This window comes from Phocoena phocoena, chromosome 7 (assembly GCF_963924675.1).
Source record: "Phocoena phocoena chromosome 7, mPhoPho1.1, whole genome shotgun sequence".
NCBI classification, from domain to species: Eukaryota; Metazoa; Chordata; class Mammalia; order Artiodactyla; family Phocoenidae; genus Phocoena; species Phocoena phocoena.
In genome coordinates this window covers 43,144,470-43,171,516 of record NC_089225.1, presented here as the reverse complement: position 1 = coordinate 43,171,516, position 27,047 = coordinate 43,144,470, and the positions used below count along the sequence as shown (strand labels likewise).

Here is a 27,047-nt window from a genome sequence, read left to right as displayed (position 1 = left end):
AATCTCAAAGCAAATACTTAAAAGTAAAATGAAAGACTTTATTTCCATGCCATGCTTTTCTAATGTTAAAATGTAAAGGTTAACTACTAAAAAAGTTATGAGAATAAAGGAATGAAATGAAGATTATTGGGGGGAATATTTTGTCACCATTAGCTATAGAATTCTTTCTGTTTGTTCTTTAATCAAAGTTCAAGTTTGTAGAATTTGTACATTGTGAGTTTCAGAATATTTAAACATTAATATGTTGAAGAATTTAAAAATATGGGCCAGTAATTTGAGCATTTCTTTAATTTACAGTAATTTCACTTTGTTTATTACACGCAGTTATTACTAGTGTTAAAGTACTCTTGTAACCTATATTTAAATGTGCTACCATTTTTGATGATTAACCATACTTTGCAGGTTGTATACTAGAGGCTGATTTTGCAATGCTGTAAAATGTGCTAACAGTTTAAAGAACTAGAGATAAGAGTTAGAAGACATGCTGCAACAAGTTTGTGTAGCAGTGAAAAAGTAAAGGCATTTTTAGCACACAAAAAACAGCATAGGTAGAATTCTGTCATAGTAAGCAGTCTCCTTGATTTTTTAAAAAAGATTAGACGCTTTAGGATACTTATTCCTTATAATCATTTTGTTTTAATTTGCTATTTGGGCTTTTCCTGATTGATAGGAGATTTGTCCACTGGTAGTGTAGGTTCAAGACATTAGTACAGTATTTATATTATTTTGTTCTTGTGGGAGGGAAAAACCTTATTGTGTCGCTGTGTGAAGTTCATTAATATTAGTAAAGACACTTGCAGTTACCGTGCATTGCTACTGAGACACTGGCATTTTGTGTAACTGCTTTTAATCACTTACATATAGATTGGCTGGTACAATCTGAAAAGCTCTGCTAAAACGTAGTCAGCTTACTATAACGTAAGTTGAGGATTTAGACATTACAGACATATATTTTCATTATGCAGTATGTGCACATTGTTACCTGTCAGTTAAAATGGAAACTAATAAAAGTTGCATCTATAATATTGAAACTACGCTTGAATGTTAATATCTGTAAAAAAGAATAATTATGGTGTTCTAAAACTGTTTTCATTTTATGAAGTAATTTATCAGTTTGCAAATGTGTTCTTTGAGCAAAATTGAAGAGTTTTAATCATAACAGGTTTTTATTTGGGGGGATCTTCTGATATTAGGTATATTAATGTAGAAAAAAGTTACTTCTCCAAAAGTAGGGCATGCTAATATCCAAATAATTTTATTTTTGTAGTCATAAATCTAATAGAGCTGGTTTGGCTTGTGTTGTCTTTTGTTTCCTATAAGAAGATATTCTGTTCTTTTGTTAATACAGAATATGCTTTGTTGTAAATGTAGTTGTAGAGTTCACTGAGTCATCTCCAGTCTGTGATCAAAAATCTCCTTGTGAACAAACAGTAGCTTGAAGTTTCAAGACAGTTGGAGAAGGCGAAGGGCATTGTCCTGGCAATGAAACCAAAGGGTGTAACCGAAACAGCACCGTCTTGCTGTATAACAAGATTAAAGCCACAACATAGATGTCATTAAATTAGCTTCTAATTACCCAAAGAGCTTTTAGTTACATTGTGAATGCTTTTTATAATTGGAACAGAGAAAAAATGTGATATATTTTTATCACTTAAAAATGACTCCTGGTTATTCTAGCTTTTTAAAGGAAGAGAGAAACAAAGAATTGAAAACTACCATTTTAGAGTTATCCACAGCAGGTATTATTATGAAGTATTATCCCTGCAACTGCTAACAGTTTGCTTTATACAGTGTTTTGTACACAGTAAAAATGATTAAAAAATGATTCTTTCCTTTATACCCTTATACTCTAGTAATGGTATGATGAAAGATTGTGAAAAATCATGAATATTCAAAGGAGGTCCGAAACATATCTGTCTGGGAGATTCAGGAATACTTCTTGGGCAATATTTTTTTGAGATGATTATGAAAGGATAGTTAAGGTTATAAAAGGCAAAAGAAGTCAAAGAGCATGTTATATAAGCATGGAGGGTCTGAAGAAGAAGAAATAATGTGACCCAAAATACAACAGTGGGAAACATTCATTAAGTACCTGTTATATTTCAGATTATGCCAGGTATTGGGGATTACCGAGATGAATGAGATTCAGTTTTGCTCTCAGGGAGCTAAAATCCTAGTTTAGAATTCATGTGCATAGAAGTGATAGTTAAAATAGTGGAAGCCCATGAAATGACTGAGGAAGAAAATATAAAGAGGAAAAAAGAGACAGTTGGACAAAATCTTTAAGAATCTTACATTTAGAAAAAAGAAAACCCAGTAAAGTGGACAGTAGTATTATGGAAAAATATAGTTAAGAAGAACATCAAGGGCTTCCCTGGTGGCGCAGTGGTTGAGAGTCCGCCTGCCGATGCAGGGGACACGGGTTCGTGCCCCGGTCCGGGAAGATCCCACATGCCGCGGAGCAGCTGGGCCCGTGAGCCATGGCCGCTGAGCCTGTGCATCCGGAGCCTGTGCTCTGCAATGGGAGAGGCCACAACAGTGAGAGGCCCGTGTACCGTTAAAAAAAAAAAAAAGAAGAACATCAAAATAATTCCATGACCCAGAGCTTAAGGGTAAACATGGGTTTTAATAAGGAAGAGGTAATTAGCAATGCCAGATTTATAGAGACAGGTTAAAAATGAGAAGGGCAAAGATTAATGGAATCTAGTGGTTAGGAAAACTTAAGTTCCTTTACAGACAAAATGGAAAGGAGACTTGGACTTGGCACAGCTATTAAAGATTCTGAGAAGTGAGGAGGAAGTAGACATACAAGTGTAAGAGTTTTCTTTCAAGGTTAACAAGGAGAGATGCCGAGATGGGATTGAGAGGGAAGGAGATAGATAGGGTCAAGGGACTGGTAGAAGATTGAGAGAGACCAACGGTCATGCTGAGAAATAAGGAAATGGAAATGTGGAAACCATGTAGAGTAAAATTTAAGAATTTAAGAACTTGGAGGTGGTAGAATTTTATGTGATCAAATCCAACATGTGGCCTAAATAGAATCAAGGAGAAATAAAAGGCCAAATGGTAATTAAAAAAAAAATTAGGACTCAGGGTTGGTGACATGTAAGGCAAAAGGAAACTAGTAAGAAGCATCCTTGCAAGTTTAAATGAAAATTCAGGACAACTTCCTATTCTGATGAAGCCCTTTGGAATCAGTCCCATGGATGTGCCTCTTCTGCTCTTAATGAGTAATCAATTCACTCAACAGATATTTATTGTATATCTACTATGTACAAGACACTGTTTTAGGTATTTGGGATCTGTTACTAAGTCCTGTATGTGACAGTACCAGTTTATAATATTAAAATATTAACTAACTTGTTTTATACATTGTGGTATGAAAAACAGTCTTATACTATTTCAGTTATGTTGAAACCATTGAGTTCCTTAAGACTAGGGATTATGTCTTATTCATCCTTGTATGCTAATTACTAAATGTAGCACCTGGTGCTTAATAGATATGTTCATGAAATGTGTGAATTATGGAAACTGTTGAATAAAGAACAGTAATTCTGGAAGGTTTTTACATGGGATTAGTGGCTGGCTTTTTTTTTTAAAGGCAGTGGCAAAAACAATACTTAATGAGAAAGATACACTTTTGTATCACTGACTTGTATATTCTTGCTATAAAGGCAAAATTTAGTAAAGATTATTAAATGTAATATGAAATTATTTCTCTTCTGTTGTATAACTTTATCCATGTAAAGCAAAGAAAATCTCTAATGTGTGTTTTTAATAATGCATGGTATCAATGTAATCATTATAATGTGGGCCTGATATTCTTTACTAAATACAGACGTGAACCTTTTCTTACCAACAAGGAATAGGCCCTATCGATTCTGTTGTCACTCGAGTACTTTCTATGCTTTAATTATCTTCAAAAGTTTTATAAGAAAGAATAAGAAAATAGAGTAAGGTAGCTTCTTCGTAATTTTGCTAGGCATAGATATAACTCTGTGAACAAGACTATATTTTTTTCCCCAGTTTGAATCTATGGTGAATAAAGCTCATATTTTGTTGAAATTTTATATTCAGCTCTTTCTAGATATCACTCTTTTTAGAGTTAAAAAAAAGAACTTTTAAAATTATCAAGTTGTGTAAGATTGATTCTTAATTATTGCTGCAAGAGTGACAACTTCATTCAGGTATGACTCATGTTTTCTGTTCTTGAGACTCCAAGGTTTAAGCTCATTTATTTCTTCACAATTAGAAAATTAATGTTTTAACTATACATCTAAGAATGCTGCTTACTAGCAAGTATTTCTATCAGTTTCTGACCCTTTATAATTTTAATGTGTTCTGAATTTTTATAATATTTTGTGTAGTTTTGAGCTTACCTCACAAAACTTTTTGTATTAAGTCACTGCTACATATATATAGTTGACAAATATAATTTAAGAACTTTTATTTTATAAAATATAAATGAAAAATGATTCTAAAATTCACAAACTGAATGTTTAGCTCAACTTGCTTATCAAGAAAACTGATGTAGAAGGAAATGTAACAGATCATAGTATGTTTATAAATAAAACATTTGATTAAGGACATGTCATTCAGGAAGTTGAATTGATTAGTGAGAATCGGGGATTTTATAGGCAATCACACGTGAAAATAAACACTGGCTCTTAATGTTATAGGCTCATTTTTTAGAGAAACTAGCTGGGTTTTTGAGAATTTGTTCATCCCCCCCCAAAAAAAATTTACACAATCTTTCTGGTGCCATAGCACTAGTCTTAAAAATAATGATATTTGAGTAACCTCCTTTCTTCCAGTAGCATGCCCTATTTTGTTTTGACTTAACTTCAGTGCTAATTGCAGTCTAGAATTCTGATTACACAAAAGTACCAAATTCACAGATTTTCTGTTGAGGCTTTGATGAACAAAAACTAAGGTTGGCTGACTTAGAAAATATACTCAAGTTTGTATCCTTCCCTTGTTCTCCTCCCTCAGTTTCTTTGTGAGCCTTCCTTGTAAAAGCACTTTGAGGATCTTCCCTATGAGATCTACTTATTGCTTTGTTATAGTGGGACCTCAACCCTCAATCAGAACTTTTTACCTTGTAGGCTAATGTAAGATATACTTGATACAATCTATTTAAATCTTACTACTTCAATGAAAAATATAGTGTTATTTCAGTAAAGAATATAGGGCTTATATTAGTCAATGAGAGTACACTGTGACCTCTTTGATGACTTCCTCTTAGACCTCTTAGACCTCTTTGATGACTTCCTCTTAGTTTTCAGCGAATAAAAAAGCAAAGAGGAGGGATTTTGTTGATAACTAAATGATAACAAAGAATATACTTATTTTTAAGTTGTATTTTTTAATTTACTTTAAACATATTGTACTGAAACTATATTGTAGTGCATAGTCAGGTCTGATATAAACAGGATAATAAGGAAGCCTTATGTTTATTTTAACACAGAGCGCAATAGCTTTCATGCAGTAAATTCTTAAGATAGCCTGGAGTGTGGGTTTTTGATATTCTGTTTTCACAGTATCAAGCCAGGGAAACTTAATTATTTCCCAGAAGTAAAAGGAAGATTTCCAAGTATTAACAAATCTTCTGCCAAATCCTTACAAACTATGAAAAATAAGTTGTGTTTTTGATGGTATAACACTGCAACTTGGGGTTATGACACTTAGTACTAGATTCTCTTTAGAGTAAACGTAGAGATTGAAAAACCACACATTTGGATTGAATATGAACTTTCTATCACAATGTTTAAAAATGATTTTTATATTGATAACCACGCTCGGATGCATTTAGAAATAAATTAGTAAGTTTATTTATTAAATCTTTATGCTGTCGTATACATTGCCTTATCAGGCTAGAATATAATCCATTTTTGGTATCAACTCTCCTCACCTAAAAGATGTTCGATGGAGAACATAGCTTTAATTCTGGCACATGGAAACTAGGAACTCTTTGCCTAGAGTGTATGACAGTTTGAGTAATGAATTGGTGACAGATTCTGGATTTATTTTATTGATTTTCAACTTCGTATTAACTAGATGTTTTTATCTTCCTTCTTATGAGTAAAAAATTTTGATAAAATATTAATGTGCAGAAATGTATTAGCAGAAAGTTTGCCTCACCTCGGCAGGTCAAGCTTTACAATTAGTGAAAGTTATGTACTTAAAGCGTCATTCTCAAATCTCAAAATTCAAAGTAAATAAGGTTATACCATTCGTTTTAATTATTTTTAGAGTACTTTCATGTTTCTAGAAACATTCTGCAGGGTTTGAAGCACAGAAATGCAAAAGAAAAAAGGTATAATAAAAATTTAATAGATAAACTATTATAAATTTTAACCCACTATGAACGCTGAAATCAGATAAATCTCATCTGTTTTTTCTAGTACAACTTTAAGTGTGTTTTTTTCCCTCCCAGGACATTTATTCAGAGCAGCTGGGGATCACCTGTTTAACCTGTCCACAGTGTCGAGTGCCTTCCCAGTGGTCAGCCACCCAGTCTTTGGTCTGCATTCAGCCAGCTCAGGGCATTCAGAATTTGGTGGTCTGGGGACACTTGGTACACCCACAGCCTTAGCTGCACATCCCCAACTAGCGTCTTTTCCAGGTAAACATCTGTTACAGTGTTCAAGGAAAGGAGGAAAGCTTGAAAATGTTCAAGCAGTAGTTTGGTAATTAACTTGAACAAAAAGAATAGTATTATGCCTGGTATATTAAAGCTCTTGTGCAAGAATTAACTCAGTCCTTTTTATCCTGTGCAAAAAAATAAAACACACTCTGTGCTAGGTGGCAGCACAACTGACTAGGTATTCAAGTGTTAAGCTAGAAAAATAGGCATCTGCCACAAAAGTGAGTAGTTAGGCCAGGTTTTTCTCATGCTTTTTATTGAAGTAGAAAAGCATATGTATGAGAAGTATAGAGTTTGATTAATTATTCTCAGCTTTATTTGATTTTTTAAAAAAATATTTAACTTACAGTGGAAAACTGGAGTCCAGTTCTTATTATGAATATACTTTTATTTTGAGTTCTCATTTCTCTGCATTTATAAGTAAGATGAGCTTGGCTCTTAAATTTCTATTTTTTTCATATTTCATTAAAACAACCATAGATTTGCACCACTTGTGTGGCAGGAAGACCAGAATTATCCCAAATTCTACAGATTATGAGGATTCAGGAGTTCAGTAAGACACCAATTAAAGCTTAATTTAGACAAACGTGCTGTAATTTCTCTTGTTATATTATTTTGAAAGTCTAAACTTTAATGTGTTTCCAGTGATTAACTCTACCTTAATAAATTTTAGTTAAGGATGCATGATTTACTGTTATAGAAAGTAGTTTAAAAATTAGAGCATAATTCAGAGACAAATAGATCTGAATTTAAATCTGGCTTTGTTACGTTTTAGCTGTGTGACCTTGATTGTACAAGTAATCTGACCTCTCAGCCTCAGTTTTCTCATCTGAAAAATGAGAATAACAATAATAATAATAATAGTATCTGCCTCTTAGGGTTCTTGTGAAGATTAAAGGCGATAAGCCATGTTTAGTGCTGAATGCAGTGTTTAGCACACCTAATTAGTATGTAATTGGTAGCCATCATTGTTTTTATTCTTGTCGAGTGTTTCTTTAAAAGAAAACAAGTATCTTGTTTGAATTATATATGTAGAATGGAAAGTTGGCTAAGTATATATTTCAAGTACTATTTCTTGAGTCATATTATTTCTTTAATTCAGAGAGGAGATAGTAATGTGGCTAGAAAGTTAAAACAAAGTCTTAAACTAAGTCTTGACATTTGCTTTAAAAATACTAATAGGAATCTATTTCAGTCAGTTTTGAGCATGGTTGCTTAGCGAGATGAGTATTCAATAGGTATTTGCTGAAATATAGTATTGCTGAATAAAAAATTAAAATAGGTAATAGTACTATAGATAGTTGCTAGTACCTTAAATTTTAAAAATTGTTTTATCATAGTTTATTGTATTTGATATAGTTTGATATATAAAGTATTAATTACTTTTGAGCATTTCTAAACCACAATGTAATTATTGTATAATTAAAATCAAATATCTTTTGCACCGAAAACATGGTTAACAGGTGTAAAGAGTTACTCATCTCAACTTCAATAATGTTGATACTTCCACTGTGTAGAAAAAAATTTTGATAACTTCCCTAGCCTACATAAACTATTCAGTCATTCATTTCTTATACAAAGTTCTTTGAGCATCTACTATGTTCTGTGCAGTAGGCCAAGCACTGAGGAATATACTAACATAATATATGTTACGTTGCTTATACTTTTTAGGAGATAGATAAACAGACAATTACAAGACAGAGTCTTTAGTGGTAAAAGTATGCCTGTATAAGCATACTTTTTTGCCAAGTGAACAGAGACTATGCCTTGTTTTAGAGGCCTCATTTGTTTAAGTTGTACGTTTTGTATAACTTAAATTTAAATTTTCTATGATTAGTTTTATTCAGAAGGGTAACCAAAATGCCAAAAATTTTAAATCACCTACTAAATAGATGAAGACACACAGGAAGAAATTACTAGGAATTTTAAAAGAGAAATAGTTTATTTTTAAATATTATCCACTTCTAAATGTGTCTGCATTTCAGATGACTAAATCAACACATGCAAATTACTTAATGGATATTAGTATAGTAAAGTTTTTTATATTGAAATAGTATTTCACGGTAAGTTCTTTTAAAACATTTACAGTTTTTAATCATTATATTTTTATATTACCGTGAATTTTCATGAAATATCTGGCTCTATCAAGTTTGACAGATTTTTAAATTCTCCTGTCTTCTATGTTCAAATTGAGATTCAGTGTATCCTCTGAAATATTAGAATCTTTCAGTTGAATATGATTAATGTTGTTACCATGCAGTTACTGCCCTTGAATACATTTAGAAATTCATCATGTGCTGGTTTATGTGATTCTTATTTTGTATATTTCATTTTATCAACAAGCTAGTTTGTGAGTGACTAAATTTTGTTTTTTTGTTTTCTTAAATTTGGAAGAGAAATAAGCTCATCACTTATCAAAAATTCTGTTATTTCCCATGAATTATTAGACATTTGTGAAGCTTGTGATCAGAAGCGCTATCTTTTTCATCTTTTTATTTAATTGATCTTATTTACCTGTATTTTTACTCATGGTGTCACCTTATTTATAACGTACACATTTTCCAGTTGTGTTTTTTTCTAATCCCTATTGTGTGCTTATTTACCATTGACATTCTAAGTACATTTTTATGTTGTTTCTGAGTTTGATTATGTCTAAAATATTTGAGTCTTATTACACTTTGACTGCCTTACCGATTTGTGGGTTGTTTACAAAGTCTGAACGTTCAACTGTAATGCTTTAATTATAGACTCTATTTTAAATAATATGAATATTTCAGGAAACTGAAGTTTCCTTTTTTATCAGCTATGTAGGACCTAGTTTTCAAACCTATAAATAACAACAGATTTCAGCTGTGCTAATACAAGCCCCAAGTACATAGTTTTTCTTCCTATCTACATACAGTTCTTTCATCTAAACAGTAGATAAATGATTTATGGTTTTGTATAGTTATTCTTGGTTCAGTTCCCATCATTCAGCCACTGCTGAATGTACATTGGTGTCATTTCACTAGCAGTGCCTTCCTGCAGTGCAGAAGAATAGCTTTTGCAGTTTTCTGCTTATACTGTTTTTTAGACCTTTCAGAATGTCAGTTACCATGAACATTTCACTTTTTATTAAGCTCAACTTTTGTCTTTAGCTAATGAAGGTGAACATCACTTAACATCCTATTTTTAATAAAGAGATATTCCTAGAAAAGCTTTAAAGATCATATAATACAGTACACTGACAATATTGAATTTTTCCCATACTATATTATTGGGGGTTTTCCTCTAATTTTTTCGTGGTTATCAAGTCAATGAAAAGTATCCTATATCTCTTGGAAGATTAGCCTGAAAGGTAATAACTGATTTGGTAATCTAGCTGGTTAGCCAATTGGAAAATATTCTTTCTGAGATTTTACATGGGGCAATACAAGACTGTCCATTGGGTTATTTCAAATTTCTTCTTAATCTTCACCCTTCCCTAAATAATGTATTCTATAAAATTTGCCTTCTCTCCTTTTCTAAAAGTTTTAACTAAAAGCCACTGTTTGAATATCTAAATTGCATTTGATGATTTTCTACCATTTAGTCATTTTACATTGATAAAACATTGTTATCTGTAATTTATGAGAGGAAGTATAAATAAAATTCAGGCTTTCTTCATTAACTTTAAGGGGAGAAACTATAAATCTTTTATATTTTAATGTGACTTAACTTGTTTTAAAAATCTTCTTTGAAGCACTTTTCATTGCTTAGACACCACCCCCCCCCAAAAAAAAAGGCTTACTGATTTTGCTATCTCTATTGTTTTGAGTATAGGATGTTTTCTTCCATAAATGCATTTGAGATATGCTGGATTACAGTGGTCTTTGTATTATTATTTAAACCACCTGATTTATCAAAGCCAGCTTTATATTGTATGTAATTTAAGGAAATTCTTAACATAGGTTGTAGATGGTAACCTTAAATTCTAAGGTTTTTAAGTAGATTAAAATAGTCTTAAATATTGTTTCTTTACTAATTTAGAAAAATTATGATGTAAGTCATCAAAGAGTCAAATAGTTCTTTAATATTCCAAGTTTCCCATTTTATTTTTAAAACCATAGACTACTTTTGTTCTTCATAAATTTGAACTCAAGGAAGCTGCTAAGTGAAGATCCTTGGATACTGTCTTAATGAGCAGAATAATGAGTGTATAACTTCTAACCAGCTGTCTTATAATTAGAAAGATGATCAGAACTATGTGTAATTCAGCATTTGTGTTCCAAGATGAAATTTGAAATTTTTTTCAGGAATAAAATATAAAAAGCACTGTTAAATTAGCTAGAAAGTTAATTCAAATATTTTTGCTTGTTTGGTGTTTGGCTTTGAGGTGCAGAATGGTGGCGAACAACAGATGTTCATACGCGTGCAGGGACAACCTTCTTTCCACCATTACTGGGAATTCCACCACTGTTTGCTCCTCCAGCCCAGAATCATGATTCTTCTTCATTCCATTCGAGGGCTTCGGGAAAAAGTAATCGAAATGGTCCTGAAAAAGGTATCCATGTTAACTTTAAGTGAAGTACTACAAATCCTCCATTTCAATACCTATTTTTAATAGGGTTCACATTTAGTAACAATTATGGGGCATTGTGCTAGACACTTTCACATTGTCTTGCTTAATCCTTATAATAACTCTTTGAGATTGGAAGCATTGTCATTTTGCAGCTAAGGTTAAATAAGTTATTCAAGGAAGCACTGTTTACATGTTGACATTGCATAGCAGAATTTAACCCAGGTTTTCTAACTCCAGACTCCACTGCTTTTTCCTCTGTATCTCATTACCTCCTTCACGTTCACTCAATAAAATATATTACTTTTTCTGTAATTAAGCATTAAATTAATTAAAACTAATATGTTAGTACGCCTTTTTCTTTTAAATTGTCATTAATATTTCATAGTTGATAACTGTTGTTAGAATACATTTGCAAATTATAATAGCATTTTAGATGGTTTATTATTACCTTTCTTTTCACTTAAGTGTTTGGGGAGTTTGCTCCGAAAGGGGGAGTACTCGCATTTAATTATCTTTCTAAAAATTTTTTAATTGAAGTGAAATTCACATAAATGTAAAATTAACCATTTTAAACTGAACAATTCAGTGACATGTAATGCATTCATAGTGTTGTACAACAACCACCTCTATCTAGTTTCAAAACATTTTCATCACCCCGAAAGGAAACTTCATCCCCGTTAACCAGTTTCTCTCTATTATTCCCTCTCCCAGTCCCTGGCAACCACTAGCTTGCACTCTATCTCTATAGATTTACCTGTTGTGAATATCTCATATAGATGGAATCATAATTTGTGTCTGACTTCTTTCACTTAGCATAATGTTTTCAAGAGTCATCCACATTGTGGCATATGTCATTACTTCATTCCTTTTTATGGCTGAATAACATTCTCTTGCATAAATATATTTATTTTTACTTTCAAGGTGTAAATGGGTCAATAAATGGAAACAACACATCGTCTGTATGTGGTATCAACACATCTGTACTATCCACTACTGCTTCAAGTTCTGTGGGACAAACTAAAAGTATAAGCTCAGGTGGAGGAAATCGAAAGTGTAGTCAGGAACCAAACAAAACCCAGCCTTTGGATGCTAGAGCTGACAAAATCAAAGATAAGGTAAGTTGTTCTTTGAGGCACAAATATATAACAGATCGACACAAGTATTCTAAAGATCAAACCACCTGAATCTATGGAATAACTTTTTATGAATTATCAACTCCTATTTTTATAGATATTCATTTTTGCGGGGTGGTTTTAGTATTATGCATCTAAAAAATTAAAACTGTCAGCACCAGTATAAATAATACAAATAGTAGTCATAGATAAGATTTATTGAGAACTTAACACAGGCCAGTTCTGCTGTAATTGCTTTGCATATAATATCTATTTCAGTCCTCCTTATACCCATACTGAGGTAGGTACTATTATTATAAACTGGGAAAAAGAGCCCCCAAATAGTTGGCCATTAAGTGGTCAGGATTCAAAGTCAGGCAGGTTGACTCCAGAGCCCATGCTTTAGGAAAACAAAAACAAAAAACCTTTCATTATGGAAAATTTCAAATATACACAGAAGACAGAATAGCATAATAATCCTGTGTACCCATTATTCAGTTTCAACAGTTACCATCTCATGGCCAATTATATTTCATCATAACCCCAGCTGAATTCTCCTTTTCTCCTTTGCCAGTTGGCACTATGTTAGACCTTGTCATTAGAGGGTCCTAGAGACACACTGGAAGAGGAAAATGCTTCTGTTCCTGGTTCAAGTGTTTTCTTTTTGGTCTTATGCTGTGGCTGCCAGTGGGTGGCTTCCTCACCAGCTGGCGGCCTCTCTGCCAGTTGTGTTCAGGAGACCCAGTAGTGTATACCGTCTAGTGAGTGTCACTGACATCCCAGCAGGCAGCTTATTAGTGAGTTTTTCTGGGATGCCAGTGGTTGGCTTTCTAGCTAACTTTACTGTCACCCCGATAGCAGATGCCCAGCAAGTTTTTCTGGCACTCCAGCAGGTGGTGTCTCCTGTGTACCAGCCTTGATCTGTGATACCTCAGTGAGCTTCTCTGCCATCCAGTGGGCAACAGCCACATCCTTTCCAACAAAGTCTGAAGTTCAGCCTTGGGTGAATGAGGGGTTGGAGAAGAAAGACCCTCTTCCAAGTTTATTTTAGTACTCTACCTCAGCCATACAGGAAGTGGTTCTTCCCTACATCGGCTATTCCGGTATTCTTTACAGGTCTCTTTCCCTCTTAGTAGTTCATATTCTGTTACTAGTTGTTGCTTCCTTATGATAAAATTTCGCTGTTCAAATTGATCATGTGGTTTCTGCCTCCTGACTAGACCTTGTCTGCTGTAGAAGCAGTATCAGGAGTAGGGTGGGTATGCAGATTGCACATGGTAAATTCACTCCAATATTCTGGTCACTCTAAGCCTTTGGATTTCCTCTTCCACATCATGCCAGGGAAGCTGTGACATTTCAACTTTACTAAGTATAGTTCACCACTGTGTCCAGATTTCATTCATCCAACCAAGTAAGCTGAGATACCTCCAGCTACAGGAACTACCACATTATATCCAGAATTTCTAGTAAGTGTACCTGTATCGGTGAATTTGGTCTGCTCCTGTTGGTAATTTCTTCTTGAGAGAGAAGTCTTGGTTTATTCTGAGTTAAAGCCTTAGCATCAACTGCAAACATTTCGGAAACAAAGATAATAACTAGAGCAATGTCTTTTCGTCTACATTTTATAAAAACCACTTTCAGGGCCTGATTTTTCTGGGGGAAGAGAGTCAAAAGTTTGTGATACTGTAATACCACTTTCTCCATGACCTCAGCTATAATAATAAGGGAATTGAAAAGCTTGTGACACACCACAGCAAGAACAAGGTATGAGTAGTCACTGATTGCAGATAGCGCTGATCTGAACTTTAAATCTGAACAACATGCCTCCCAGGCTCCAATTTTTAACCCCAAGGAACTATTTTATCAAATTTTTCTTTGTCCTTTCTCAAGACAGCATTGGGCTCCATATATTTTCCAGGATCAGCTAAACAAATAAAGGTTTCTTCCCTCTTGCCCAGCATATTGTTACCACAGCAGCTGTAACAGTCTTTTAAAAACATAAGTGATTTTTTATCGTTTTAAAACATCCTGTGTTATCACTCTGTCTAATAGTTTCCTATCCCACTAAGAATAAAATCCTTGCCATGGCCCATAAGACCATGTGTGGTCTCACCCCTGCCAGTCCATGCAGCCTTATTTCCTACTGTTCTCTCCCAGGTTTCTGTGCTGTAGCAGGTCTAGCTGACTTTTCCATTCTTTGAACATGTCAGACTTGTTTCCAGCTCGTGGCTTTTGCCTTTGCTGTTTCCCCTGTCTTGAAAGGCCCTTTTATCTTTCTATGACTGGCTCTTGCTCTCCATTTAGGTCTCAGCTCAGAAGAGTCTTACCTGACAACTACATCTAAATGTCCATCCAGCATACACTGTCTACTCAATTATCCTGTTTTAGTCATGGTATTTATCACTGAAAAACCCTTATTTATAGTTTGTTGTCTGCTGTAGAAGCAGTATCAGGAGTAGGGTGGGTATGCAGATTGCACATGGTAAATTCACTCCAATATTCTGGTCACTCTAAGCCTTTGGATTTCCTCTTCCACATCATGCCAGGGAAGCTGTGACATTTCAACTTTACTAAGTATAGTTCACCACTGTGTCCAGATTTCATTCATCCAACCAAGTAAGCTGAACAACATGCCTCCCAGGCTCCAATTTTTAACCCCTGTTAAAAATTCTCCCTGTTCCCATGAGAGCAGAGTTGCTGTCTGTTTATCACACCCTTGTATCCCCAGAGACTAGAGCAACTGTGCCTGATACATAATAGCCTTGAATATGTATTTGTTTTGCTCTTGAATGTAAGAAATATACAGTGAAATGAAAGTTCAAGGAGAGGGTTCTGAAAAGCTTTCCCAGGTTGGTTGGGGGTTGGAGTTTATTATCAATGAACTCTCCTTTGATCATTTTTTTGTGAACCTAAGAAGACTCATTTTTAAAATGTATAAATGACAGAAAAAAGACAGACTACCTAATTGTGAGCAGGCAAAAGGACCACCCTCACCCCCTGCACATGTTAATAGGGACCAAGGAGATGGGCTTGGTGATATTGAAATTCATTTTTCTCCAATACTTGGACTTGTCTACTCATGTCTACTTTTTTTTTTTTAACATGGGTACTAAATTTGTTACTTTATAAAACACAAACCCTTTGCACACTGTCAGAGTATGCTCTGCAAAGACCACCTGCGCCAGAATCACATTAAGGGCTTGTTTCATACAGATCCCTGTGCCTGTTTGGAATTGGGACCCAGGAATCTGCTGGTTGCAGCAACTTCTGTGCTGAATATTATGCTCCCTAAAGCTTTAGAACCCGCATCTCTAGACCCACTCTAGGGGAGTATAGGACCCATCTGTCATGCTGCCTTTAAATTAAAACTACACAGATTACTTGGACATTGAAATAGGAGTTTATTTTTTTCTGCCAAATCACGGTAGCTCCCTCATTCCCTTCCTTACTTAGCCTCTACTAAATCCGAAAGTGATAACTTTGGATTTGACTTTCATAGTCAAATGAAATGACTTTCATAGTCTTGCTATACATGCTTAGAAAACTCAACAGCAGATTTTGGTTGCAAAGAAGGAGCGGTTTCTCTGCCAAATAAATGATAGGCTTAATGTTATTATATTACTATTGTTTCCCTTTAATCTCCGCTTTGGTCTTTCTCATCCTTTGATTTCCTTTATTCCAATTCACTTTCTGCTTTACTGTGAGGGAAGAAGGTAGCTCAGGGAATGATGGAAATATTAGCTTATTGAAGGGTGTGTCTGTGGAGGAAGCATTACAGTTGCTAGTTTGGAGCAGTTAACACAGTACCATGGCAAACAGAATATAACAGGAGTGACTCTCCTCACTCATGTATTTTATATGATTTAAATCAAATTTTAGAAGACACAAAGGAAAGAGTGTAGGTTTGCAATCTGTAACTACGGCTTCAACCTGGCATCCTGTTGTAGAGGTGTATTACTGTCTTTTATTCTCCAAACACAGTAGTTATGAAAGGCTGTATTTCTATTAAGGCCATAACTTTTCTAATTTGCTGCTTTTGTAATTTATTGCTGATTTTTCTGTATCTTGTTCTCTATTTTATCTACCAGCAAACACTATAGAAATGTTCCTAAGTAACTCTGGATTGTACTCAATCTTGTTGCTCTGTCGTTTTGACATTTCTCCTTTATAGTCTTCCTATTGGCAGAATTTTAACTTTTTCATTGTTATATAGTTATTAGTTATAATTCATCTCATTATTTTTCATCTTTTTATCCACTACCATTGTCTGTCCTTTAAACACACAACTTTCCTTTTATGCGACCAAATGTCCCTTTCCAGCTTCGGATTTTCATTGTCCTATAGGATTTTAAATGTTCCAGAAATTAATCTCCTTCTTTATCATATTTTTCTATCTTTTTGATTCAGAAATATTAAAAAACTTAAATTCCTTGACCCTAATTAAAGCAGCCCCTTAAGCCTTTTCTACCTATTTTGTCTTCTCTCCAGTACTTTTTACTATATGGGATTATTTGTTTTGAAATTACTCTCTGTCTAGTCCACCACCACCACCACTAGAATGTAAGTTTCTTGAAGGCAGAGGCTCATCTTAGACTTCATTGGAGTCCAGCACCTAGAAAGGTGTGTTTGGCTACTGACTCACTATTTGCACAAAGAAAGAAGACTAAAAGCTAAATGTAGAACATCAGTGTATGTAACCCTATCATAAATTGCTCTTTTTAATCTGTCCTACATTTCGAAGCATGGCAGTCATATGAGTGTGTATATATGTATACATATGTACATATATACACACTATATTGATGTTTTCAATATTCTGTACAGAATACTGTATAGCATATTGACAGAGTTTATACTTTTTACTGGAGAGTTCCTGTCAGATAAGTTAATTTGATCAGTTGGTTGACTAAATACCCTTAAAACATGTGACTTTTTACTTTTTTCTAAAATGACATTTTAGAAAAATGTTTTGAGATTGAAAATATCATTAAAAAATTAAAAGAGCATACCTCTTACTGAAACTTGAATTTTTTCCAAAAATAGAAGTCTTTTTAAAAATCTTGTCTTTATCCAGAAACCAAGGAAGAAAGCTATGGAAAGTTCTAGCAACAGTGATAGTGATTCAGGCACCTCATCAGACACATCAAGTGAAGGCATTAGTAGTAGTGATTCAGATGATCTAGAGGAAGATGAAGAAGAAGAAGATCAAAGTATTGAAGAAAGTGAAGATGATGATTCTGATTCAGAGAGTGAAGCACAACATAAAAGTAACAACCAGGTGGGTACAAATCATTTCATTGGCAATATCTACACATTATTCAAATTTAGGAATTAACTGTCTTATCTTAACTCTCAAAGTCTATAAACTTTAAAGTTAATCATTGCCTTTAGTTCTTCCTTTTGCATAAGAAAAAAAATGAGGTGGTGAAACACTTTTAAAGGAACATTTTGTGTATTTTTTAGTGAGTTTTGTATATCTATTGTAAGTCATTAGGAACACTTTTTTAAGTACCCTTTTTTTCCTCCATGTTTTACTCCTTGATGCTCTTTGTTTTAATAGACGTTAAGAAGTTGCCTTTTAATTTGTATTTACAGGTGCTATTACATGGTGTTTCAGACCCAAAAGCAGAAGGACAGAAAGCAACTGAAAAAGCCCAGGAAAAAAGAATACACCAGCCATTACCTCTTGTGTCTGAATCCCAGACTCACTCATCATTCCAATCCCAGCAGAAGCAGCCTCAGGTTTTGTCACAGCAGCTTCCATTTATTTTCCAAAGCTCTCAGGCAAAGGAGGAATCTGTGAACAAACACACAAGTGTAATACAGTCTACGGGATTGGTGTCCAATGTGAAACCTTTATCTTTGGTAAATCAAGCCAAAAAGGAAATTTACATGAAACTCATAGTTCCTTCTCCTGATGTACTTAAAGCAGGGAATAAAAATACCTCTGAAGAATCTAGTCCTTTGACCAGTGAATTGCGTTCCAAACGGGTGAGTTAAAAATTATTTACAGAAGAATTTTACTATTATAAAAACAGCTTTTATATAGTCTTATATAAGTTTAAACTGAATTCTACTCTTATTGTTATACTTTCTTAGTCACCAGGAATAGAATATGCACATCAGAAAACTAAATTTCTCTGATTTTATATTTACATACACACCTGTTGAATGTATTTTTGGCAACACAGTCTTGTCATTTTTTCCCCAGGTTTAATGATTTAGCAGTAAGGGGAGAAATATGTTTGTATTGGACATACTTTACAATTACTTTTGTTTAAAATCAATGTCCTTTTTTTTCTAATATTAGTATATTCTTTTTTAAAGAAATGAACTCGAGTCATTTACCTCTGTAGTCCTATAATTTGTCAATTTTAAGTATAAAAATCCTTTATAAAGAATGCTTTTCCTTTACCATTCTTAATTAATTATACAAAATACAAAATATTTTTAGTAACGTTACTTCTATAAACACCAGAACCACTCTCATCAGAGAATTTTTTTCATCTTTATTTTCTTGCTGTTAGTTTTATATTATAATATTATATAGTCTACAGTCATATGTCCAGAAGAATCCTAGTAATTAAATAACCAGTGCTTTTTATTCTAGAACTCACCCAGACTAGAGAAAAAATATTATTTTTGAACACAGTCTCCTGTCTTTTGGTTATACAAATTACCAGTAGGCATCCTAATCATTGGAAAAGACCTGTAGAGCACTTACTGTTTTGCCAGCCATTCATTGTTTTAAGTGCTGAACATGCATTTACTCATTGGATACTAACATCTGTAAGTGCCACTAATAATATTATGTCCATTTTCAGATGATCAAATTGAGATTCATAAGACTTACATAACTCTCCCAAGATCACACTGCTAGTTGGTGATGGAGCTAGAATTCAAACCTAGGCAGTGTGGTACTAGAATCCTTGTTCTTAATCACTGTGGTATGCTGCCTTTCTTTCTCAAAAAAGTTGCAATGTCCTTGTCCACTGACTTTTATTTTACAGTGAAGAATTTCAGAACAAGGTTAAAGAAAAATGACTTGAGCAAATCAGGCTCTTTTGAGAATCTAAATGAGTAGTTCTCAAGACTAAGTGTACATTAGAATCACCTGGGAAACTTTGAAAATGAACTAACCACCTTAGAACAATTTAAAATCAGGATCTCTTGTGTTGAGACTGAGGTATTACATGTCTAAAAAGCCTCCCAAGTGACTCAAATGTGCGGCCAAATTTCAGAACCACTGATGTAAATGGAATGACCAGTGGTATCATAATATCACACATGAGAACTTGTAATGCATGGGTCAATCATAAGGAGTTATTGGCATCACATTATTGACCCTCCTTGAGAAATTAAGCAAATTAAAAATCACACTGGGTTGTTTTTTCATTAATATATATTCCACTTTAAGACAAATGAATGTATAGAGCCACATCGAGTTACTTGCATTATGAAAGTTTTCTTAATTTTTTCAGTTTCTTAAATTCTTATTTAAAGATTTTCATATGACTGCCTATTAGAAAGTCATTTATTAAGCACTTGCTTATTTAAATGTAGCCAAGCTAGGCTTTCTACACATAGGATCTTATGTAATCCTTACAAAATTGTGTCAGGTAAAGGAACTAAGGCTCAGAGAGGTTAAGTCACTTTTCAACATCATATAACAAGTTAAGAGCAGACAGGTTTTAAACCAAGATCATTCTGATTTCAAAGCCCATGATTAAGATGAAATAATTTGGTGTTTCTGAAATGATAATGGTTGTTAATGGGAAATATTTTATGTGAATGGGCATTCACAGTAGACTCAACTCTCAATGACTTTATCTACTTTTTATTGGTATCTACTATTGAGTTAAAGGGTATTTTTAGAAATATTTCTCTTATATCAGTACTCTTTCTTTATGTGACAGTCTAACAGAATTTTGCTTGATTTCTTATGATAGTTTCAATTGTTTCATGCTTCCTGCTATGTATCTGGCTCCCACACTAGTCTTATGATTTTCTTCAGTGTTATTTAATCATTGGATCCTTTCATACCCTTATACTGTAGACATTTAATTTAAATCAATATACATTAATCATATATAAAGACCAGGAGTGAAAAATCTTTATCAAGTTTTGCCTAGTGGATTTTTTATGGCCTCACAGAGACTCAGGTAAGAACTAGGGGAGCAAGAGCTTGGTGGTAGGACAAAGCTTCGAACCTCTCTCTTCTCATACTCCTGTCACCCAAGGGGATATCTTTTTTTTTTTTTGCGGTATGCGGGCCTCTCACTGTTGTGGCCTCTCCCGTTGCGGAGCACAGGCTCCGGACGCGCAGGCTCAGCGGCCATGGCTCACGGGCCCAGACGAACCCGTGTCCCCTGCATCAGCAGGCAGACTCTCAACCACTGTGCCACCAGGGAAGCCCCAAGGGGATATCTTAAAGTAGCAGGACACTTGCTGCTATACAGGTCTCTTTTTTCTCCCCTCCTACTTTATGTACACCCCTAATATCAAAAAAGATAGCATGTTTGCTGTAAAAGAGTTACTGATACTAGTCTTGGGATAAAATACAGTGATCGTTGGTTATTTTCGAAAACCTTCAGATGTCAGCATATGAGAAGTGATTCTTCAGAGTTATAGAGTGAGGAACAATTTCAAAAAATTAAAATATAAAATTTAAAACTAAAAGGAAAGTTTTTATTTTCATTACTCTTTTGATCCTATGTATTTGGAAGGAATACTTACTACCTATTAAAAAAAGAATACAAAATGATTATGTGACAAAATTTTGTTCTAAGAAATGAAAATACACTAAATTTTTCTGCTGAAAATTTAAATCAGTATATGTATAAAATATGAAGTATAAGTACATTATATGTATACTCACATAATATAACATAAAATATTTATGTTTCATATAAATATTAAGTAAAATTATATTAAAATATCTTATATAAAAATTTTGCCATAAAATTCTTTTAAAAAGGTAAACACAATTATGTAGTATAATATTCCATATTTTATTCACTGAATAAATACCAATTAAGCAGTTTCTCTTTGTGAGGCATTGCCTTATGTATCAATACAAATATAATGTGACAGTCTTTGTTTACAAAGTACTAACTTAATTTTCTAAACAAATACAGTGAGGATAAGTTAAATAAGATAAAGAAGTTTATATGGGAATTTCTTACTGCTTATTAGTACCGGTGCTTTAAAATATTTAATAAGTCATTCTATATGGCATTCCATCTGCATTTATACTTGTGAAATAACCCACCACAAGGCTTTGCTGACTTGAGTGTTAACAGCCCGGGTCCAATGCTGACAGTACTGCTGATTTTAATTTCAAGGCAACCATTTTCATTACAGAATTTTACCTTTCAAAATTCAACTCTATTTCTATTAACTTGATATTTTAATCATACTATTTCGGTTTGTTTTTTTATATTTTAATTATACAAATTTAATGAAATTCATATGATGTTATTCTTTTCATGAAGATTCTGATAGCCAAATAATTTTTTGTTTCTTATTTACATATGTAAATTTTATGGCTTAATGGTTTACAAAATAATTTTTCCCAAGGAAGGTATAATTTTTCTAAACTATTTTCTAAACTCTTTCCAATGTTAATGTGCTGAAGGCACTCAAAAGTATATCCCACAGAATGTTGAGCCAGCCTTCCCACTAACCTCAAATCATGATTACTGTAGGTAATACAGGATAGAATAAAAGGGGGTATAAGGGAGCTCAAGGATAGAGGCAATGCGTGCTTTGGGCTGGGACAAACAGGGAAAGCTTCTTGGGTTGGATTTTGAAGAATGAACAGGATTTCATCTGCTTAAAATTTATTAGAGGAAGATGTTTCACGCAAAGAAAATGGTGATGGCAAAATGTGGAGGTGGTGAAAGTATGACATGCACAGGGCATGGCAAATAGCCCACTTGGACAACAAAGGTAGTAGAAAGGAACTTGAGGATCAGATTTAACTGTTTAGGGTTTATAAAGTTGGCAATGATGGAAGAGGCACTAAAGGTTTTGACCAAAGAGCTAATATAATAAAATACGGCTTATATAACGAGAGAATTGACATTGGCATATAGCATATATTGGGAGTTGGTTAGGAAGAAGTGATAGTACAGCTTAAATTTGAGCAATATTTCAATGAGAGAATCCAAACCACATAGTAATATGGCTGACTTGGAAAAAAGAAAAGTAAAAGATGTTCTCAGAGTTTCAAGTTTGGGTCATTGAGAAAAACGGGAGCTGTAGTAATAAGAGGTGGGCAGTCAGGAAACATGTTTTGAAGCAGAAAGACTAATTGAATTTTTAAATATGTCTAGCAAGATTCAGGAACCAGCTATTCATTATTGCCACTACTTTTATAGCACTTGTATATCATGATTTAAATTTGTATATGAGTAGCTGTGTCAGATACAGAAGGCAAAAAAAGAGTAATTTTTGTTCTTATGGTGCGTTATTGTTTTGTTTTTTTTAAACTTATGTTTCAACAGGAACAATATAAACAGACATTCCCAGCTCAGTTAAAGAAACAGGAGTCATCTAAGAGCCTGAAGAAGGTTATTGCAGCTTTGTCAAATCCAAAAGCAACCTCTAGTTCACCAGCACATCCAAAACAAACATTAGAAAACAACCACCCTAATCCTTTCTTGACAAATGCACTTTTAGGTAATCATCAACCAAATGGAGTTATTCAAAGTGTCATTCAAGAAGCTCCTCTGGCACTTACTACCAAAACTAAAATGCAGAGTAAGATTAATGAAAACATTGCTACTTCAAGTAGCACCGCTTTTTCCTCACCTGTAAATCTGAGTACAAGTGGGAGAAGAACCCCTGGCAATCAGACAACTGTCATGCCCTCTGCCTCTCCCATACTGCATAGTCAAGGGAAGGAAAAAGCAGTTAGCAATAATGTGAGCACAGTAAAAACACAGCATCACTCTCATCCTGCAAAATCTTTAGTGGAACAGTTCAGAGGAACAGATTCAGACATTCCTAGTAGCAAAGATTCTGAAGATTCAAATGAAGATGAAGAGGAAGATGATGAGGAAGAAGATGAGGAAGATGATGAAGATGATGAATCTGATGACAGCCAATCAGGTTATTTTCTACTTTTAAGTTTAAAGTATTTCTCTAAACGCTATGTGAACCAAAGCATTTTAAAGAGGTTCTTCATTCACAGACTGAAAATCATTGTCATTGACTGTGTTTCACACAGCTATGCGCCTTTCTATAATGAGTGGTAAAATACAGGAATAATTGAAATTGGAAATCCTAAATTAAGTTCTCAGCTCTGTTATTCACTTAACATTAAACAAAGAACTTTAAATTGAATATAAATAATTCATGAATTAAGAAATTCAGGAACTTGCTTAATTTTCATTTAATTCATGACCACTCATTTGTCCTTTCTTTTTCATCTCTTCTGCTGCTTGTTATATTGTGTCACTAGATATTTTGAATAAAGGTAAAACTGTAGTCACAGTCATTCAGAAAATACCAAAAACCTATATCCCTATGAATATTTGTTAGCAACACAGAACGTATTTAACAACATATATAGAGTACCCCCTGATTTTATTTTGATTTACTTTCTAGTTTTCTTTTTAATTTCTTTTTGTTTTATTTCCTCTTAACTCTCCTTCTTGTTCCACAGAAGATTGAAAACATAAAATATAAGACAGCTTAAAATTTAAATACAAAGATGAAATACATATCATGAAAGGTTTTGGATTTGTTCCTAGTCAGCCGCAAATCCAATTGTAAATTTTCTATCTACCAATATGAAGAGGAAAATATAGTCAATTATACAATTTAAAAAGTGTCTATAAGGTAAAAACAACCTATTTGCTCAGGGTAAGAACAGCTTTTCCTGATATTTTTCCTAAGGTTCCCATAAACACAACTTTGCATGATAGATCATGGATATCAATATTAATCACTTTCAAAGATAATTTTTATAATGAACTTCAGTGTAGACAGCTAGTACTACACAAAAAACAATTCCACAGAAGCTGTTGTTCTGGGAACGATTAAGATACAGTCCAAGTATTAGTCCTGTGTTATCAAGTTTAACCCAGAAATAGATTTTACATATCTATAGGAATGGATGCATTTATAGGACTACATTGCTAGCATGAACTTAAATTATTAAATCATTAAATTATTCCCCACAGTTATTTCTGTAATCCTAGTCTTTTGTAAAACCTGAGAAACTTGATGAAATCTTGCAGCTAAATAGAATAACTGTAACCCCCAAAGCCAAGCATCTCCCCGCAAAAATTGTTTTCTTTGGCCTCAAAGCCCAGAAGAAAGGGTAATGATAGTTCCAGAGTTCTCTTCCTCATACTGAACCTAGTATACTTCTTAAGCTACTAGAATCTATTAATTTAAATAATCAATTCTGTTTCCTCTATACTTTGGCTTCTTTATTAAATTAAAAGTGCTTTTGAAACCACTAAGCAGAACTCATCATGTGAATACTGTCATGTGAGAAGAACTGTTTTATGATGTAAGTTTTATAATTTGAGTAAAACAGTTACTTTTAATGAAGAACTTTGAGGACTTATGGCCTGCATACATTGTACTCAAATAGCTTTTAAGATAGTAACTTTTACATTTACTCTTCAGAAAAGTTGCTCACTTGAGTTCTCAGTCATAGATGCTGATTCCTGAACTATTCCATTTAGATACAAACTGCAAACTGTTGGTGATTATCTAGTTATAATATACAAATGCTTCTTTTACTTCCCAGAATCAGGTAGTAATTCAGAATCAGATACAGAAGGATCAGAAGAGGATGATGATGATGATAAAGACCAAGATGAATCAGATAGTGATACTGAAGGAGAGAAAACTTCAATGAAACTGAATAAAACAACTTCCTCTGTCAAAAGCCCTTCCATCAGTCTCACAGCTCACTCAACACCTCGTAACCTCCACATAGCAAAAGCCCCAGGCTCTGCTCCTGCTGCCTTATGTTCTGAATCCCAGTCACCTGCTTTCCTTGGCACACCTTCTTCCACACTTACTTCAAGTCCACACTCTGGTACCTACACTTTATTTTTATTATTGTGAAGTAGAAGTCAAACCATAACAAGAATTCTTATTTATACAGTGTTCTGGGGATGATCTCACTGGAATCAAGGGCTAGATTTTAGGTTGGCTAAGAAAGGTCAGCGTGTATTTTCAAAGGATATGACTCATTACCATTTTTATTCTCTGTGCTTCCAATTTAAGGACCTGATTGATGGCAGCTTTTGAGTTTGCATACTTTCCTGTTTTTGTGTTCAGTTTATGCTTCTAGCATTTAGAGTTTGACAGTGGACTTTTTTTGTAATTTATAAAAATGAGCTCACTTGGTTACTTAAGGTACAATTGCGTATCTGCCCAACACATAGCCAATGTCATTTGTATTAGTGAGTTAGCATTATTATTCCTTTAACATGCCATATCTTTTTTATCTATTTGACCTTTTATAAACTTGCAGAGGTCTTCATTAAAAGGTTTTACATTAATACTCCCAAATTAATCTCTATTCTCATTCAATAGTTAAGAAAATATAGATGTGTATAGTAAAATATTATATTGTTTTACATATTTCACTGTTTTCTTGAAATTTTCTAGTTTTGTTTTCATTTGCCACAAACCAATATGATATCCTACTAATATAAGATGTGTGCATTTGCATTGGTGAAGCTTGATCATTATCTATGAAAAATTTTCCATATAATCATAATCCTATTCTTTGTACTCTAGATTAATTAAAAGTGTTTTTGACTATAGATTCATATGGCTATAGAAGTTATATTATTTTAAAATCTATGATCCAGATGTTGAAATTTTTCAGCATCTTAAAACTCATATTTTCAAAGAAAACAACTGTACATAGTTTTCCAAAACCTCTATCTGCTATTTTCCTCCTACTTCTTTAGCCATTTCATTAATAACAAAATGATGGGAAAGCTGTATATTTTTACCTTGCATTGTCTTTTCATTAGAGAGGAATACTAGTTATTCTGTCATGCAGACCAAAGAAAAAAGAAAAACACCCTTTACTTTATATACAATGTGTTTTGTTGAAAAGAATCTAAAAATAATGCACAAGTTGCAGAAATACACTAAATAATTCAAGTCATTAAGATATATTAATCAAATAAAAGTTTCAAAACTATCAAAAAATTTTCATGTATGTAAACTAATCTTTTATGTTAACTGGTTGAATTTTCTTGAAGGCACTTCCAAAAGAAGAAGAGTAACAGATGAACGTGAGCTGCGTATTCCTTTGGAATATGGGTATGCAAAATAAGATATATCTTTATATTTCCCCCCACATATTTAGGCATGTTTGATTTCTCATTCTCTACTATTAATAAGAGAAGTGAATATACTGCATAGTTATTTGTTAGAGCAGAGGAGCAAAGCTGATATATCTGAAGTTGATATACCAGAAAAAAAATTAAGACTAACTTCTGGGTTTAGGTATGACAGATGGGAACATATGCATCCAGGTGGGAATATGACTGAAAAAGTCACAAGAGCAAATCATTTGGCAAAGAGCAGAGACACAGTTAAGAGTGTCAGAGGTTTTTGTGAAGATAGATTTAAAGGAAGGTGAAAGCCACTGTGGGCGAAACTGAGGGACTTGAGCAGAGTTTGGCTAAAATGGTTGAATAGGAACTGAGAGTTTTCATGATCCCCAAAGAGCAGAGAGCCAGGTTTACTGTACTCTTCT

The 27,047-nt window shown here is 33.6% G+C and overlaps 1 protein-coding gene across 4 annotated transcripts in view; it reads left to right on the top strand.

The window, feature by feature from the left end:
• The window catches only part of BAZ2B (bromodomain adjacent to zinc finger domain 2B), a 295,054-nt gene that overhangs the window by 179,544 nt on the left and 88,463 nt on the right, over window positions 1–27,047 (top strand). For 2 of the 4 annotated variants that reach the window (XM_065881229.1, XM_065881231.1), the window contains 8 exons: window positions 6,437–6,625; window positions 11,001–11,168; window positions 12,108–12,301; window positions 17,373–17,576; window positions 17,894–18,289; window positions 22,807–23,413; window positions 25,068–25,361; window positions 26,548–26,608. In XM_065881229.1, coding sequence (XP_065737301.1) covers window positions 6,437–6,625; window positions 11,001–11,168; window positions 12,108–12,301; window positions 17,373–17,576; window positions 17,894–18,289; window positions 22,807–23,413; window positions 25,068–25,361; window positions 26,548–26,608 — 2,113 coding nt within the window. The remainder of the gene's footprint in view (window positions 1–6,436; window positions 6,626–11,000; window positions 11,169–12,107; window positions 12,302–17,372; window positions 17,577–17,893; window positions 18,290–22,806; window positions 23,414–25,067; window positions 25,362–26,547; window positions 26,609–27,047) is intronic. The other 2 variants (XM_065881232.1, XM_065881230.1) reach the window with 2 other exon arrangements.